At 42.6% G+C, this 19,626-nt stretch overlaps 1 protein-coding gene across 8 annotated transcripts in view; it reads right to left on the bottom strand.

Annotated features, from left to right (window-relative positions):
* Positions 1 to 19,626, bottom strand: part of LOC138746184 (monocarboxylate transporter 2-like) — a 107,775-nt gene that overhangs the window by 6,060 nt on the left and 82,089 nt on the right. For 7 of the 8 annotated variants that reach the window (XM_069904165.1, XM_069904164.1, XM_069904166.1 and 4 more), the window contains 2 exons: positions 17,212 to 17,355; positions 14,095 to 14,934 (listed from right to left, as the gene is read on the bottom strand). In XM_069904165.1, coding sequence (XP_069760266.1) covers positions 14,095 to 14,934; positions 17,212 to 17,355 — 984 coding nt within the window. The remainder of the gene's footprint in view (positions 1 to 14,094; positions 14,935 to 17,211; positions 17,356 to 19,626) is intronic. The other variant, XM_069904168.1, reaches the window with a different exon arrangement.

The following is a 19,626-nucleotide window of genomic DNA, read 5'->3' as shown; positions in this document are numbered from 1 at the left end:
GTACAGGTCTCCTGGAGATCCACCTGAATGGAACTGCATTTTTGGGGATAGATTCCTGGATCCAATCAGACTGATCAAGTGATTTCCCCAAGATGAAAGATGGTTGAATTTTAAATTTAAATTTTGACAGACCCCACGGTAACAGGCCCATTCAGCCCACAAGCCCGGGCCGCCCAGTTACACCCAATTGATCTAAACCCCTGGTAGGTTTTGAATGGTGGGACGAAACCAGAGGACACATAGGAAACCCATATAGACACGGGGAGGACGTACAAACTCCAGACAGCAGTGCGGGATTCGAACCCCGGACTCAATTGCTGGCGATGTAACAGTAATGTTACATTACTGCGCTAACTGTGAAGGGCAAAGTTAACTATCTCCTCCAAATATATCCTGCCTATCTAAGTTAACTGAGAGGACAAGAGATAATAAGACAACAATAGAGCAGAAGGAAGTTGGAGGTGGACTGGTGGTGGTCAGAATCCAGGGTGCTTTAAGGGGCAGGTGACATTGGAAGCAGCAAATTGGGGAGAGGAAAGATCATTGGATGTCAAGGGATAAATTAGAGATGAGAACAAATTGATAATTTGAGACTCAGGGCTCAGTGTCGAGAGAAGGTGTTTACGATCAGGTGTCATGAGGAACTGGTTCTGACCTTGAGAAAGTGCTGCATTGTGAGAGAGCGGCAGCTCGTCACTTGGAGGCCAGGTGAGACACTCATTCATGACGTATTTCAATTATTCACTTGGAGGCCAGGTGAGACACTCATTCATGACGTATTTCAATTATTCACTTGGAGACCAGGTGAGACACTCATTCATGACGTATTTCAATTATTCACTTGGAGGCCAGGTGAGACACTCATTCATGACGTATTTCAATTATTCCCAATTCAAGTCTAGATGTGTCTAAATCCTTTATTTTAACACAAACTTGTAACTATTTTCTTTAACATTCAATAAAATGTTTATAGATAATATATTTGTATAAAATGTCCAATAACATCTGTTTTAACTCTATAAAAACTGCTCAATGAAAATTATGAGCATTTCACACACCCTCCTCTTATGCGGCCATGTCGTATAATATTTTAAAGCTCCCGATTCATGCCATATACTATCAGGCATGCTCCAGCCAGCACTCCAATACACGAAAGCTGCTCCAGCTGGCACTCCAATACACGAACGCACCGCACACAGTCCAGCCGGCACTCCAAAACATGAATGCACCATGCACGCTCCAGAAGGCACTCCAATACATGAACCATCCACGCCTGCTCCGGCCGGCACTCTAATATACATACGCACCATGCGCGCTCCAGCTGGCACTCCAATATACGGACACACTGCGCACGTTCCCGCCGGCACTCCAATACATGAACGTACTGCGCATGTTCCAACCAGCACTCCAATACACGAATGCACCACACATGCACCGGCCGGCACTCTAATACACGAACGCACCACGCATGTTCCAGCTGGCAGTCCAACACACGAACACACCGTGCGCGCTCCAGCCAGCACTCCAATACACGAACACACTACACATGCTCCAGCCGGCACTCCAATACACGAATGCACCACGCGTGCTCCGGCCGGCAGTCTAATACACAAACGCACCACGCCCGCTCCAACCGGCAGTCTGACACACGAACACATTGTGCGCGCTCCAGCCAGCACTCCAATATACGAATGCACTTGTGCTCCGGCCAGCACTCCAATACACAAATGCACTGCACGTGCTCCAGCCAGCACTCACACATGCGCACCAGAATAAAGATGGCTGTGGCCAGCCAATTGACCCCAGGACGCCGACCGAACAAGGTAGGTAAACAAATTACACATTTTGGCTCCTACTTGAGATGTAGTATTGATTGCACCCTCAGAATGACATCACGAACTGCACTCTCCAAACAACTCCATCACACAGTGTATTAACTGGGCATTCCCCTTTAGGACCTTATGTGTAAATCCAAACTAATAACTATCAATCAGAAACTAATTTGTAAAAATGTTAACTGCTTCAGGGTGTACTGACGATGTAAATAAAACAAATGCAGAAACACAAAGCATGCAATGTTGGCTGACACATTAAGGCCAGATTTAGGATGAATGTAATAAAGACATTTACGCTTGATGTCTAATCCTGGAAACTCTTACAATGTTTTACATATTTAAAATCTAGAGATACAGCGCGGTAACAGGTCCTACCGGCCCATGAGCCCACGCCTCCTAAATACACTCACATGATCAATTAATCTACTAGCTGCGTAGACCTTTAGAACGTGGGAGAACACCAGAGTGCCCAGAGGACACCCATGAGGTTAAGGGAGAACACACTAACTCCTTACAGACAGCTCTAGAATCAAACTCAAGTCGCTGGCATTATTATAGTGTTGTGTTAACTGCACTGTCCTTAACTATTGACTTGAAACTATTTTTTCACCTTAGACACAAGGCCAACAGTTGCCCAATGTTCACCCCATCTTTAGTAAGAGTCGTGTGTTGGCAGATTTAACCTTTCTTTAGGACCTCTTCAAAATTTAATAAATTATGGAAGATGGTAACCCTGGTAACAGCTTTTAGGAATCGAGAGTGCAAACCATCAGGAGCCAAACTATCAGCTGTTAATATGTTTGATACTAATTTTCTAATGATGATCATTCTATTTTTCTCCAATTACTCTTAATATTAATGGTAATATGTTCTACCCAACTGCACAGACGGGGGCAAATTATTCTTTATCGATACCAATACCTTGTTCCCTATAACTATTTCCTCAGCTTCAATTTCTTCACAAGGTATGGTTATTTTAACCCCTCTCTTCCTTTTCATATACTTAGAGAAGCTCTTCATGCCAGTTTCTCGCTAAAGCATCATCAGATTATTTTCTTCTTCTTGATCAGCCCCCAATCAAGAAATCAAATCTAAAGTGAGGCTACTTTACTGAATAAAAATGCAAGAATTTTTTTTAAAAAGACCGAGGAAGAGCACTTAAGTTTGTCATGTTTGTAAGGTCTCTTGATCTTAATAATGTAAGAAATAGGAACAGGAGTCGGCCACCTGGACTGTCAAGGCTGCTCCGCGATTCAATAAAATCATAGGACTTTCCCATTTCGATAACCATTAAATCCCATACAACACAAAAAATCTAACTCTGTCTTCAATATATTTAATAAGGCAGCCTCTACCGCTTTCTTGGGTACAGAATTCCAGAGATAAATGCATTTATTGGATCGATCTAAAATCATAAGTAGAAATTGGAACATGATGAGAGCTTGAGTTATATGGTGAGAGGCCTTGAAATATAAGAAGAGATTAGATATGAGTGAGACACTTTCCTTGGAGTGTTGGAGGGTAAGCTATGACTTTACAGGTTTATAAAAGCTCGAAGGACATGTATAAGAAGGATTCTTGCTGTATTTTTGCTGGGGAAGGGGAGATCAAAACTAGAGGCCACAGGTTAGGGTGAGAGGGGAAAGATTTAAAAGGGGACCTGAAGAGCAGGTTTACTACATAGGGGAAGGTGAGTATATTTATGTCCCTCATAATTTTGTATAAATTTTCAGGTCTCCCCTCAGCCTTATCCACTCCAAGGGAATCGATCCTGCTTGTTCCGGTCTCTTCTTGGTACAGGCGCTCCCCTACTTAAGATGGTCCAACACGATATTTCAAAGTTTCGATGCCTCGAATCTGCACTTTCAGTTTCGAATTCCGATCGGATCCTGCACTTGCGATATGTGGTATGCTCCTCTCTCGCGATGCTGGGCGACGGCAGCATCGCTCGAGAATATCTTTGGTGATCATGTGAATGAGTGCACTGTAAACAACCCATCATGTCTGCCAAACACCCATGTGTGTCTCCTGCTTCTGGTAAGAAGAAGAGGAAAATTGATGACCCTGTCACTTTAGCAACCTCACCATCCAGCAATTAATTTTAGTTTAATGCTTCTAACATTCTTCATGTCCAGTGTGCTTTCAGCTGTGAACGTTAATGGGTTTTTTCAATGTGGAATAAAGGTATTCAAAATTTAATTTAAAAAAATGTTAGGTGAGGTATTCTTTTTTGACTTGCAATTTTTCGACTTAAGATGGGTTTGCCAGAACATAACCTTAATGTACATTAAGGAGTGCCTGTACTGAAACATTTCATCGCTGGCAAAGTTCTTCTTATACTCTTCTGCATCCTCTCCAGTCAATTCTCACCCCTCTGTAATGTGGGGATCAGAACTGCTCACAGTACACCAGGTGGGGCCTCACCAATGGTTTATACACCTGTACCATAAGCTCCCTTGCTTGTATATTCTATGCTCTGGCTAATGAAGACATTATATCCAAAACCTGTCCTGGCTATGGCCAAAAAAACATGTTGACAGCTCTATGACTTCAAAATGCATTAGTAGTTTCAAACCAAATGGAAGAAAATAAAATACAGTAAACCTGTATCTGGAATTCAACCAACCGCCAGCCTCAAGCAACCGGCAAAGCATAGGTGGAAAATAAATCGGTAAAAAATACGGAAGTTTAAAATTGGCCCCTCGCCTTTAGCTTACCAATCACACAACACACAATCTCAAGCAACTGGAAAATTCACTTATACGGCATCTACTAATCCCCATAAGTGTCACTTACTAAGGGTTTTATTGTACAGAGAGAAGAAAAAGATCAGTGTGGAAAAATCATACTAATACATTATAACCACAAGATGGCGATCTTAGAGGCAACGAAAAGCTAGTCCAAATAATAATGCAGCAGTTTTACGTGTGCCCTCTAGTTGCTTTCACATTGGCCCTGAAAGCCAGTACTTAATTGCCTTTTGACATTTCCCTTACCTGTGTGAACATGACCAACGTGGCATGGGGAGGTCATTTTCGACCCGGTACTTACCCACCAGTGTAATTTGAATCCGAGCTGATGCAATATGCATCGGCTCCAGTGTAAAATGTCGCACTGAACTGGGCTTCTCTTGGTTCAATGTGAATGTTTCCAAACTGACTTGACCCAGCTTTAAACACGGGTCATTGATGCGCCAGTTTACTGGGATCTCAGTATGAAAGCAGTGATGGAGTGATATAGCATGGAAACAGTTCCTATAGCCCAACTCGTAATGCTGATGTCATTGGCCATCTGAGCTAGTCCCATTTGCCTGTGCCCAGACCATATCCCTCTAACCCTTTCCTACTAATGTATCTGTCCAAATGTATTTGAAAAATGAGTCAATTATATCCACCTCTACCACTTCCTCTGGCAGCTCATTCCTTATGGTCACTACCCTGTGTTTATAAAGTTGCTCCTCAGGTCCTTTTTAACACTCCCAACACCCTCCACCACCTCCCCCCCCCCCCCCCAACCCCTCACCTTCAACCCATGCTCCGGTTTTAGACTCTCTTTTGGGAAAAAGACTGTGACCCTATCACCTGATCCGTGACCCTCATAACTTTGAATACCTCTGCAAGACGACCCCTGAAACGCCTGTGCTCCCGGTTGAAAAGTCCAGCCTCTCCTTCTAACTGAAACTCTCTAGTCCCATTAGCATGCTCATGAATCTTCTGTGCTTCCTTTCCAGTTCAACGATATCCTTCATCCTTCCTCCGGCAAGGTGAGGAGAACTGCACATTTGGCCAGTGTACAGTTGTCCTTACTCATCCTAAAAATGATGCTGTAGAGGACACACAGTCATAGAATTTTACAGTATGGAAATAGACCCTTCAGCCCAATCTGTCCATGTTGACCACACTGTCTACCCAAGCTAATTTATCTGTATTCATCTCATATCCCTCTCATTGTTTCATATCCATGCACCTGTCTAAATTTGACATTTATACAAAAGCCTGTTACCATGTATCCACCATCCTTTGTGTGAGAAAGAAACCCCTCAGATCCCTTTTCATCTTTAACCTATGCCCTCTAGTCTTTGATTTCCTTAACCTGGGAAAAACCAATGTTTTTTTTATCCTATCTATGGCCATCATGATTTTACAGAGCTCTGTTAGCTCTCCCTCAGCCTCCTATACCCCAGAGAGCAAAGTCCTAGCATTGCTTTATTATTCAAGCCCACTATCCCATTCTAGCGATTGCTTGCTGCACTCTTTCCAGATTGATATTATCTTTCTGATAGAATGTGCACAATTCTCCAAGCGTGGTCTCACCATTACCATGACCTTGTACTGCTTCTGGGCTCTGACTGATGAAGGTAAGCATGCCAAACACCTCTTTATCTACTTATCTCACCATTTTCATGGAATTATGTACCCTTATCCTTAAGTCCATCTGCTCCAAACCAAAATACATTCCTTCCTAAGATGTGCGAATATCATATTTTTGCAGAGCTTTACAAATGTTACTTCATCTGATCTAAACACAAGATTGTTGCTTGACTTTATAAAATGCACAAATACATCCACACATTTCAAATAACCTCATTCTTGGGGTTTTATCATTGTCTCAAGCACTGGATAAGACATTGTTGGCCACAAATCCATCAAGCTGTGTTTTTCCCAGTTGGTGCAGAGTTTGAATAAAACACCGCCCTAATACACAGTTGTGTCAAAGTGACATCCTCTGACCCAGTTCAATCATCATCCAACTGGGTCAGAATGCACAGGTGGGAAAGCATCTACAGGGTTGCTGTGTCATTGAAGCAGGAGCAATTACTTGTGTTCATTTACAATCCTTCACATAGTCATCCATGCAAAAGGAATTTACAGAAATGCTATCCAACGCAGTCCACTGGAGATATATGGATATGTCATCAAAATCTCCATTGAAACTTCCTGAGAAGACTAAAGTGGGCATGGCTAACCAGTCACCATTCTGTTGACTTTCTACAAGAGCTCTATCGAGGGCATCCTGGCCGGCTGCACCATAGCATGTTACGGTTGTTGTAGAGCATTGAATTGGAAGTCAATCCACAGGACCATAAGAGCGGCAGAGAGGATTACTGGGGTCTCCCTCCCAAGCCCATCAAAGCGATCTATCAGGATTGTTGTCTGAAGAGGTAATGCAAAATTATTGAGGACCATTTTCACCCTACACACAGCATCTTTCAGCTACTTCTGCCGGAAAAAAAGATACAGGAGTATCAGAGCAAGTGTTACCAGGCTGAGAAACAGGTTTTTTTCCCACGGGCAGTGAGAATGATGAATTCTGGATTCCAGTTAATCTATTTTAAGCCGACATTGCTTGAATTACAGATACAGACTACAGATATAGTAGTCATGGATCTCAATGATGTTTATCAGGTCTCATATACTGCAATGCATGATTGACCCTTTTTCGCCTTTTTATTTAATTGACAGAATTTAGTTATTTACGTCTTTTATATAAATCTCCACTTTGCCTTACTTTATTGATGAACTTTCCTCATTAATGTTCACTGAGTGGACACTGCTCATTATGCCAAAACACTTGGCCTTGTCCTCTGTGTGCACGCAAACAATAGGATGATCCCTCGTTTCTTGGGTGCAGGGATGAAGATTGAAAGGTTTCTCTTTTGTCATGTAGACCAGCTCCACTCTGCTGTGAAGCTTCTTGGAGGCAAGATGCACCACTGCAGTGAGGCAGACGGAGAAGAGTTTTGGGGTGATGACCTTGCCTCACCTGGCCTGGGAATAGAGAAGCTTACTGAAGATGACACAACAGTAGTTGGCCTCATCAGCAACAATGATGTCGCACTAGATTTCAGATTTATTGTCAGAGAACATATGTGACATCATGTACATGCTTGAGCTTCCTTTTTCCCGCAGGCGTGGCAGAATTACCATTAATTGGTAATCCAAAAAATAGATTGTACACAGAGTAAAACATGTAAACAAACAAAAAACTGTAAACAGAATACAAATATAAATAAACTGACTGTGCAATACAGGGAGAACAAAAAGAAAATCAATAAAATGCACAAGAGTCCTTAAGTGATTCTCTGATTGAGTTTGTTGTTGAGGAGTCTGATAGTGGAGGAATAGCAGCTGTTCCTGAACCTGGTGGTGCGAGTCTTGTGGCACCTACACCTCTTTCCTGAGGGTAGCAATGAGAACAGAGCGTGTGCTGGGTGGTGTGGATCCTTGATGATTGCTGCTGTTCTCCAATGGCAGTGTTCCCTGTAGATGTTCTCAATAGAGGGGAGGGTTTTACCTGTGAAGTCCTGGGCTGTGTCCACTATCTTTTGCAGGGCTTTACGCTCAGAGCTATTGGTGTCCCCGTGCCAGATTGTGATGCAGCCAGTCAGCACACTTTCTACAAATTTGCCAGAGTTTCTGACATCATACCAAGCTTCAGTACACTCCTGAGCAAGTAGAGGTGCTGATGTGCTTTCTCCACGATGCAATTGGCCCTGGAAAGATCCTCAGGTAATAACTCACAAGAACCTAAATTTGCTCACCCTCTCCATCTCTGATCCCCCAATGATCACTGGATTGTAAACCTCTTCCTAAAGTCAACAACAACTCCTTAGTTTTGGTGACTTTGAGTGCAAGGTTCTTGTTGGTGCACCATTCAGCCAAGTTTTCAAAATCCAGAGAAGAGGTGGAAAATCTCGTGATATCAGAATCAGAATGCATTGTCACGAATAAGTCACAAAATTTGGTGTTTTGCGGCAGCGTCACAGTGGAAACATTCACCCTTCCAGCAATAAATTTTAAAAAAAATAGTGCATGAAAAGTAAGGCCTTGATTATTTGGGAATCTGACGGTAGCGGAGAAGAAGCCGTCCTTATGCCACTGAATGCTTCTTTTAGGCTCCTGTACCTCCTTCCTGATGGTAGAGTGGGGGTCTTTGAGGATAGAGGTTGCTTTGTTAAGGCACCGCCTCTTGGAGATGTCCTCAATGGTGCCAAGTCTGGTGCCAGTGATATCGCAGGCCAAGTTAACAACCTTTTGGAGTTTTTTCTTGTCCTGAGAGTTGGCACCTCCACACCAGACAGTGATGCTATCAGCCAGAATGCTCTCCACCGTACACCTGAGGAAGTTTACAAGAGTCTTTGGAGACATACTAAATCTCCTCAGACACCTCGCGAAGTGTAGCTGTTAGCAAGCCTTCTTCAGAATTTCATCGACTTGGAGGCTCCAAGGACAGATCCTCTGAGATATTAACATCCAGAAATTTGAAGTTCCTGACCTTCTCCACTACTGAGCCCTCGATGAGGACTGGGTTCTGCTTCCCTGACTTCCTCCTGAAGACCACAATCATCTCCTTGGTTGTGAGAATGGTGCGAGAATAACAACCTGTGTCTCAACATGGACAAAACAAAGGAGATGATCGTGAACTTCAGGAGGATCAGGAATCAGGAATGACTATTCTCCACTACACGTTAATAACTTGATAGTGGAGAGAGCAAAGAACACCAGGTCCCTCAGTGTCCACTTAATAAGTGACTTATCCTGGAAACATCTCCTCACGTGTAAGAAAAGCACAACAGTAACTGCACTTTCTGAGAAGACGGAAGCAGATAATCAACTGGCCACCACCACCCTGTCAATTTTCTATAGGAGCTGTCTCGAGCTGTCTCTTGGCCAGCTACCTCACAGTGCGGTATGGTTGCTGAAAAGAATTAGATCTGAGGTCAATCCACAGGACCATAAGAGTGGCAGAAAGAATAATTGGAGTCTCCCTCCCGCCCATCGATGTGATCTACCATGATCGTTTCTGAAGAGGGCTCCCAAAATTGTTAAGGACCCCCATCACCACACACAAAGCATTTTCAAGCTGCTCCTGTTGGGAAAGAGATACAGGAGTGTCAGTGCCAGAAGCAGCAGGCTGAGGAACAGCTTCTTCCCACGGCAGTGAGAACGCTGAACGACCACAGGAACTGCTCATTGGGGATCTGCTATTAGTTAACAATATTTAGTCATTTGTGTATATGTACTGCATTAAATTGGATGTAAATGTTTGCAATGTCTGTATATGTGCGTGCATGTTTTTACACTGAGGACTGAAGAACAGGGTTTCATGCAGTTCAAAAGTTAAGTTTATAGGAGCATCTAAAAGTAAGAGGGAAAGGGCAGTGCTGAAGGTGTAGAAATTAATTTCAGGAATGATCAAATCACCAGATTTGACGAGGTGTAAAAGGATGTAAGACTGGATGTAATTGTAGAGATAGAATTCCTGTAAATAAGATTTCAAACATGACCCTACTTGGAGAGTTCCAAAAGGAATTATTTAAATAATATAGATTTTTTTTAGAAGTTTGAAGCTAGAGCAGTGGTTCTCAATCTTTTTCTTTCCACTCACATACCTCTTTAAGCAATCCCTTACTAATCACAGAGCACCGATGACATAGGGATTACTATTGTACCATTGACGTAGCAAAACATCCCAGGACCACCATGACGTTACTAGATGGGGGATGATAAAAAACACCTGGTTCACAAATGTATTGCAAGGGGAAAAAAAACCTGCCATCCTTACCTGGAGAGCATGCATGAGGCTCCGAACGCAGTGGCGTGATTGATGAGAAAAAAGCTGTCATCCCTACCTAGAGAAAGTGCATAAGGCTCCAGATGTGATTGATTCTTAACTGCCTTCTGAAAAGTCTCAGCAAGCTGGGGATTGGTGTGTGAATACAAGAAAGCTGTGTCACAGTCTGACATAATGATACCTTCTAATCAATCAACCCTCTTTCAAATCCTGGCTATATCTTATTGATTAGAAGGTATCATTATTTTTAAATTTTAAAAAATTGAAAATAATACCATGTAATCAATGCATAGATTCCTCTCACTGTTCCTGGATATTCCTGTTTATGATCTAGATTAGTTTTTTTTAATACAAATTTCTACACAACTGATACCACCCTGAGACACTAGGGTGGTATTTGAACTCATATGCCATGATTGTTCAGTCAACGATCTTAGTAATTTAACAATCAGACCTGCAGACATGCCAACAGGCACAGGTTTGTGTCATTGACTGTATATAACACTGCAGAGAATGCGAGGAGGTCAAACATGGATGCTAAGGTACAGTCACGGTCAAAACAAATCCACGGCTGTCGCTGTGCTGGTGGTGCAAGGCAAATTGATCATCGGGCCCTAGCATTTTGAAATCTGGCACTTTCAGCATTACTTAGCCCTGCAGGGACTTTGTCATGACATGAGAAATATGTTACCAGAGGGTCAATTTTCCACCTTCATCTGGAGGTTATCAGCTTAAGAATTCACATGTTTGCAAGCAAGATGAGCTGCTCCCATTCATTGTTACGCCGTTGAAAGAATGAGATAGGGTGTGGCGTGGTAAAGATGTGAATTCTGAGATCTTAGAGCTTCACTGGAAGGTAATGGGCAGGATGATCCAGTGCTCTCTGTAAGGAGTTTGCACATTCTCCCAGGGTCGGCGTGGGTTTCGTCCGGGTGCTCTGGATTCCTTCCATCCTTCAAAACGTACAGGGGTTGCAGGTGATTGGGGTATTTGGCAGCACAGGCTTGTGGGCCAGAAGGGCCTTTTACCATGCTGTATGTCTAAGCTTAATTTAAAATGTAAAAATGAAGATTTTTTTTGTACTCACTGGCAGTTAACATAACTATATTCTGGTTTGAGCAGACGTTTCCAGTACAGATAAGCTTTCTCTTGTGTGAGATATTAAACTGCATTCCTCACCTTTGCCGGCACTAAAGTCAAGAAACCTTTAGTGGCACAACCAGAACTCTTTGTTCAACCAGCATCCTGCATAAGGTTTCGTGGCCATTGCGATTAATGGGATCTTTCTGTGTTTATTGGGCACTAGTGTTGTCTCTGACAAAGGCTATGCTACGGAAGTATTTCTTTGGCTGTACACCTGCTTGGGATGTGTTCTGAAGACTTGTCCTGGGGGTCTCCATATCGATGCAATCATGAAGAAGGCTTGCCAGTGGCTATACTTAGTGAGGAATTTGAGGACATTTGGTATGTCACCACAGACCATTGCAGGTTTCTATATGGAGAGCATTCTGCCTGGTTGCATTACTGTCTGATATGGAGGTGTCAACACACAGAACAGGAAATAACTCCGGAGAGTTGTTGTTAACTCCGTCAGCAGCATCACGGGCACCATTCTTCACTCCAGCAAGGAAATTTACAAGAGGCGTTGTCTTAAGAAAGCAGCCTCTATCCTCAAGGACCCCACCATCCAGGCCATGCCCTCCTCACACTACGGCCATCGGGCAGGAGCCTGAAGATGAACACCCAGCTTCTTGCCCTCTGCCATCAGATTTCTGAATGGACATTGATCACGACCTCACGTTCTCTTCTTTTGCACTAATTTATTTATTTAAATATAACATATTTTCACGTGGTCCTGCAAAAAAGAAGAATTTTGTGACATGTTCATGACAATAAATTCTGATTCTGATGCTATGTAAACACAAGCCTTTATTTAATTTTCTGGATCTGTTTGCATTAGCAGATAAAAGCTGCTAGAAAGCAGAACCCCTGTGCAGGGCCAGTTCATATGTATGGTCATGAGATTTGCCACCAGACCATCATAAAAGCAGGCACTTCCAAAACCCTTTTGCTTACAAAGAGATTGCTTTATGTTCCAAGGCTCAGTAATATGCATTAGAAAAAGGCACATTTTCTAATTTGGTTCACCGTCTGTCTTATTACAGATGTCATTAATGTTAAAATATATATCATTATTACAAAGAAATTAAATTTATGTCATGGATGATGCAAAAGTGCTTACAGTGTAACATGAATCTTGATATATTTATGCTCTTGAAAGTACTGACAGCTGCATAGCTGGTAAACCTCAAAAGATGCCGAGGATTGTGAATCCTAACCTTCAGAATCACACAGGGTAGTAATGATGTGGGAACAAACCATATTTAGTCAGCCATTGTTTGACTGCAGTATTACATTGTTTTGCACTAATTGTTAATATTCATCAGTATTTATTATCCTTTTTTCTCTTGTGTTGTAATTTAACCTATACAGGTGCTCCTCAACCTACGATGGGTTCTGGTAAACCCATCGTAAGTAAAAAAAAATGGTAAGTCGAGAAAGAAAACCGCACCTACCATTTTTTATAATTAAATTTTGAATCCCTTTATTCCACACTGAAAAATAAACCATGAACGTACGCACCTGAAAGGGTACTGGGCATGAAGTATTCTGTACAGTAGTCCCGCGCGATGCTGCCATCGCCCTGCATTGTGAGAGAGCAGCGTACCGTATATTTCAAGCGCGGAATTTGAAATTGAAAGTACGGATTCGAACCATCGTAACCTCAAAAAATCTTAAGTAGAGGGGCACCTCTACTTATCAATTGCCAGTAGATTTTACAAGCCTGTATAGCTGCAACAAGTAGAATGCCAGAATGTCCGTCCGTGTGTTGTACTCATGTATATGGCAATAAACTCTCATCTTATCTCATTGTCTTCAAACCCCGTCAAGAACTCCATGGCTTACCCATTGATCCGTCCCTCTCTCTGACACCTGAAGTTGAAGTGGACTTGCTTGTAGTAACCTTGGAGCATTATTTGACCTCATGATGAGCAGTACTAGTCCATTCTACACTAAACTGCCCAATTCTGCCTCTGTGACACTGGGCCAACCCATCTCTCCTTCTGATTTTCTGCTACTGTACCTCCTTGCATAGGTTTAGAATAAAACAGCCCAAGAACTAACAGAAATTTACCCAATAACTTGAATTAATTGAGTAAGAGTTATGATATCCATTTATTCCCACTTTCTTCTTATCTGTTTTCTGGACCTGTCACTTATATTTCCAATGAATTTCCATTATTTTATCTACCGTCTGCAATTTGTATTATTTTTTTTTTAAATTTTAGACTTACAGTACCATAAAAGGCCCTTCTCGGCCACAAGCCCATGCCACCCAATTAACCTACAACTCCTGGTAGGCTTTGAAGGGTGGGAAGAAATTGGAGAGCCCTGAGGAGACCCACGCAGTCAAACTCCTACAGACAGCACCAGATTTGAACCCATGTTGCTAGCACTGCAACAGCGCTGTGCTAACTGTGAACCCCGACTTCATGATCCTTCTTGCCACTATTTCCTTCCACTATATTCTTCCTCAAAAGACCAGGAGTAAATAATTGTTGAAATTACTGGACAGCATCTGCAGGGTCAATGGCTTTAACATGCTTTTTCAGAAAACTCCTACCTGCCAGCGGTGGTCCCAGAAGGACAGGGCCGCACTCTACGATGGTGACGAGTCCCACTGCACTGGAGAACCTCTTGGCACCAACCAGATCCATCAGAGTTTCGAAGAGAACTGCACTCACCATTCCAAAGGCAAAACCAAAGAAAATTGCATAGACCACCAGGCCTACATAGTTACTTGCCAATGGACACATGACATGGCAAAAGCCATTGTAGAAGACAGCAAAACTGAAGAAATATTGGATCTTTGGTCTGATCCATCGAGAGTTTGCAAGCAACCCCATGCTGGGCCTTGCGAACATGTCCACAAAAGCAAGAATAGAAAGCAGAAATGCTGCAGAATAATCATCTATACCCATGTGCTTTGCATAAGGAGCCAAGAACACAATTGGAGCAAAGAAGCCAAAAAACATGATGACGTTGCCTGATAGATAGATCAGAAACCCCCGGTGTTTGAAGAGGCTGAGATCTAGTTGCTTGTTAATCAGTTCAAAGATGGTCTTTTTTTTCTTCTTTTCCTGCTGCAGTCCATCGCCCACTTCTTTGCTTTCATATTTGTTGGAGGCAGTTGACTGTGCGTCTTTCACAATGCTGGGTTTTGTGGGTTGGAGGGGCCTCATTAAGGATCCTGCCACACAGCAGTTCAATACTATTCCTCCCAGTATAAAGAAGCTGCCTCGCCAACCGAAGACATTGACCAAATATTGGTTCAGAGGTGCAAAAGTACTCAGGAACACTGGGCTCCCAGCCATTGCGATTCCATTAGCAATGGGGCGTTTCTTGTAAAAATACTTCCCAATCATAGTTAAGGCTGGCTGAAGATTAAAAGCCAATCCGAGACCTGGAAAAAATAAGGAATACATTTATAAACCAAAAAAACGATGAACAAAAATGTGTAAAATATGTACTGTTTACATAAGAACACTGAGAAATAGAAGCAGGAGTAGACTATTTTCCCCATCTTGACTGTTCTGACATAAAATAAGATGAAAGCTGATCCTCACGATCACTTTTCTGCTCATATCCTTTGATTTACTCACTGTCCAAAGAGTCAAATCGGATTGGATTGGAAAGGAAGAGACATTTCAACAGTTTGGACAACAGATGTGAAAATGAATTCTTGGTTGCCTGTGCAGAATGAGACTGGAACTTGGTGGTGGTGGGGTTCAATCATCCATCTGAGCCACTTTTGATGGAGTTTCATATTTCCCTGTGGTGCTTTTGTCTTTCTTTTGGTAGAATGAATGAGTTGGTGCCAACATTAAAAACAGGTCAAGAACACTGCTGTCCCTTTCGGCATGTGGACCAGGCAGTTGGACCTTGTTAATCAGCTCTGTGACTACGCACCACACTCTCACAGGTGCGCACAGAATGGACCCTCTGTGCCAATATGACCTTCATTTCAGTTCAACATTCTACCTAATCTGGACTTGCTCTTTATTTCTTGTACCTTTTCCCCAGTGATCACCAGTCACCCATGCAATACCTTCATTTACACTGGTGGTTCTCAACCTTTCTCAATCTTTCCATTCACATCCCACTTTACGTCATCCCTATGCCATTGGAGCTCTGTGATTAGTAAGGGACGGCTGAACGTGGTACGTGAGTGGGAAGGGAAGGTTGAGAACCACTGCTCTGGACCCAATTGTTACTGAAATATTTGGCCTGAGAAAAATTGTCATTGGCCCATTTCCTTAGGAGTTATGAAACCGTGCACATAACGAGTCAATGAGGGATGATTAAAAGTGGTTTTCAAACTTTTCCTTTCCACCCACATCCCTTAAGCCATTCCTTACTAATCACAGAGCACCTATGGCATAGGGATGACTTAAAGTGGTATGTGAGTGGAAAGAAAAAAGTTCGAGAACCACTGATTTACAGAGTTTGGTATCTCCACAAATTGAAAATAGGGATTATAACACTGTTCAATAAGGAAGTTTGATGCTGAGATATAGGAAGGGTACAAGCAAAGAGTAGGAAAATGGAGCTGATTTAGAAAGTAGAAAATCAGATCATTGTTGGGCTGTAACAGCACCATTCTCCAAATTTTTCCCCAGAATTTGAAAATGAGTATGTCTAATTTTTTTTTGCCCCATTGAATGGTGGAACAGTCCAGTGGGGATCTCCATCCTATTTTTTTATATTGATGGGGTCAATATTAAAGTAAGATCTCATATTTTTGCTTGTTCGTATTTTTTTCCACTTATACCTTGAGGAGGGGCTCAGGTCAAAATATCGGTTACATATCTTTACCTCCTATGGACGCAGCAAGATCAAGTTAAGTTCCACCAGCATTTCTTTGTGTTTTGACAACAATCACAGCTTCTGCAGACTATCGTGTTTAACTCTGTTCCATATATCTTGTCCTTTATGAATGACGACCATGTTGTGAGTCCAGGGGCGCATCTACGGAAAATAGTGCACATGGCGGGGGGTGGGGGCAACCTTTTACATTCCATGCATCAAAATAAACGGCGACAAGATGGTCTCGCGAGAGCCAGCCTTGGTGGCCGCCATGTTGTATTTGGCTTAGGCCTTTTAATAAATTTAAGGTGAATGAGAGGATGAAGAAGGGTGGATGGAGCAAAGAAGAAAGAGCCGCGTGTTCTTTGTTTGTTTGGGGGGGTGGCGCTGGTTGGGGGTGGGGAGAACCAGACTTCGTACAGGTGAATCGGGCCTCCATCTCTGCTCATGCCTTCCATGCCCCACTTCTATTCATCAGGGGACATGTGGGGACCATCGTGGGCCCGGCACAGTGAAGGAGATCACCAGGGGCTCGAACAGTGAAGGAGACCACCAGGGGCCCGGGCAGTGAAGGAGACCACCGGGGCCCAGGTGAAAAAAAATTTTTTTTACTATCAGAGAATGGCTCAGTGGTGCCCTTCAAGTGAGCCCCAGGGCATGTGCCATAATTTAGATATCCACTGTGGGATACTCAGGCAAAATCAGGTTGGGTTTTCTCACCATCCAGAGCCAACTTGAACTACCTTTATCACCCAAGATTGGAATTAATTTGGCTAGTCCAAGACTTTAGCAATCACTGTGACCACATCGTGGAGAAAATTATCAGCACGACCGAAACAAGTCTTTTGGCTCACCTTGCCTGAGAACGACTCACCTGCAATGCAACCCACGCACATAAAAAGCCCAAGAATATTATTGCAGAATGAAGCAGCAATCATTCCAATTGAACATAGTAATCCCCCTGACATCATCACTGGACGAGACCCATACTTGTTCACCAACATGCTGCTTATGGGGCCTGCAGGGAGCAAAGAGAGAAAGGAGTCACATTCCTTGACAAGAACAAATTTGCCTGCTGTTCACAGTCAGTGCAAAGGATCATCACTTGATAAATATTCAAGAAAGATCATACTTCAAACCAAATATCTTCAATTATTTCTCACCATGTTCTGAGAAATTGAACTGGTTGAGCAAACTTTGAATGTGAAGTTCTGTGTGGAAACCATTTCAAGAACAATGACACGAGGCAATGAAGATTTTGCTTCTTCAACATTTTTGGGTGTATTTTTAAGACTGCTGATCATGAAAATCATATTAACATTTTCCTATCACGTACCGTGTTTTTAACCTATTTTTGTGACTTTTCTGTCACAAAACCTCGAAGTGCAAAATATTATGAAAAATTCATTTTCTGCATTAACACTTGGATGTCTTCCTGACAGGTCTTGGTGCAGTCACGAATCTGGTCATTGGGAGCATGGAAGAGTGGTTATCAGGGCAACTGGAATCCATCGATGGCTTCACCAGGTCATTGGGAGCATGGAAGAGTGGTTATCAGGGCAACTGGAATCCATCGATGGCTTCACCAGGTCATTGGGAGCATGGAAGAGTGGTTATCAGGGCAACTGGAATCCATCGATGGCTTCACCAGGTCATTGGGAGCATGGAAGAGTGGTTATCAGGGCAACTGGAATCCATCGATGCTGCCCAACTATCGTGGACATTGACACGAGAGGCATCAGACGTTGAGTACAAATGAAAATCGGCAAGAAAACATCAGTCAGTTGAACTAACGCCTGTGTCAACAGGCTAAATTCAATAAAAGATATTTTAATGTTTCCCCAATTTCCTACGTGATACAGTAAATCTGAAATTATCTTTGTGTTCAGCTTGAAGTTGCTGAACTAATCACAGAGCACCAATGGCATAGGGATTACTTAAAGTGGGATGTAAGTGGAAAGAAAAAGGTTGAGAACCACGGGTCTAGAGCCTTCCCACTGATCCCCTCAAATAACAAGGTAGGCGGGGGGAGGGAGTAACAACAATGTGCCACTGGTTATATGGTTATATGGCGTGAATAGAAAAAAAGTAAGAATGTACATTGATGGGAATGTATGGTTAGGAAACTAGGGTGGGAACAGACTTTTCCTTTCGTGAATAATTTATTCTGAATGAAGTCTACTTTTGGTTAAAAAAAAACTGGAAAATTGTCTAATCTGCCCGAAACTTGTTGGTTTTCCTGCGCACTAAGATGTTAGTGAGGGAATCACTGTCCCATCACTGTCAACGACATTGAAAATGAATGGTCTTTACAGGGACAGAATGTGGACATCAGTGGGAAAGCTGATCTATTTTGTCCATCCCTACTTGCCTCTGAAGAGAGGAGTCAGTTAAAAATCAACCACATGATGGGGCCTGGGGTCTCAAACAGGTCAGATGTGCAAGAAGCGCAATCTTATTTCTTGAAGATCATTGGTGAACAAGTCAAGTTTTTTACAATAATCCAATAGTTTTGTGGCCGCTGTTGCTACAGTTATTTTCTTTCCAAATTCCCCCATATATTTAGCTGTTTGTGGCCATGGTGATGTTTGAACTTGTATTGAAGCCCAAAGTTCAAGGTTCACATTTATGGTCAGAGCACATACACAACCCTGAGATTATTTTTCCTGTGGGCCAGGCAGAATTACCACTTAATAGTAGTGCAAAAAGAAAAGATGTGCATACAAAAGAGAGAAATGCAAATGTAAGCAAACTGAATATGCAATTCAGAAAAAATAAATATTCAGTAATAAATAATGTGATGCAAGACACATTAAAGGAGTCCCTGATTGAGTTTATTGTTGAGGAGTCTAATGGAGAGTCAGCTGTTCCTGAACCTGGGGGTGCGAGACTTGTGGCATCCAGACCTCTTTCCTGATGGCAGCAACGAGAACAATGAACCCGCTGACAAACGGTTCAAGATTGATTCCAAATGAGATAAATGCTTTGGAACCAAGAGTGATTTCATCTCTAAAGGAAATCTCTAAAGTTCAGTCACCACCTTGTTATGATGTGGCCTTAAAGAGTTGCACAATCTGATGAACTGGTTGAACCAGTCAATACATAAACCCTGATGAGACAGAGTTCAGTAGCGGAGTTAGAGGTGGAATATGCTCACAGTATCGTAAAATTGCTGGTCTCACTTTTGCCTTATATTGCAACAAATCGTTGAAGGTAAAATGTCAACAGTCAACGCGGGCACAATGTCTCAACCGATTGGGAAGCAAAAATTAAATGCTGGAAATTTTGG

The sequence above is a fragment of the Narcine bancroftii genome, chromosome 11 (genome assembly GCF_036971445.1).
Source record: "Narcine bancroftii isolate sNarBan1 chromosome 11, sNarBan1.hap1, whole genome shotgun sequence".
NCBI lineage: Eukaryota > Metazoa > Chordata > Chondrichthyes > Torpediniformes > Narcinidae > Narcine > Narcine bancroftii.
This window is presented reverse-complemented; position numbering and strand designations above follow the sequence as displayed.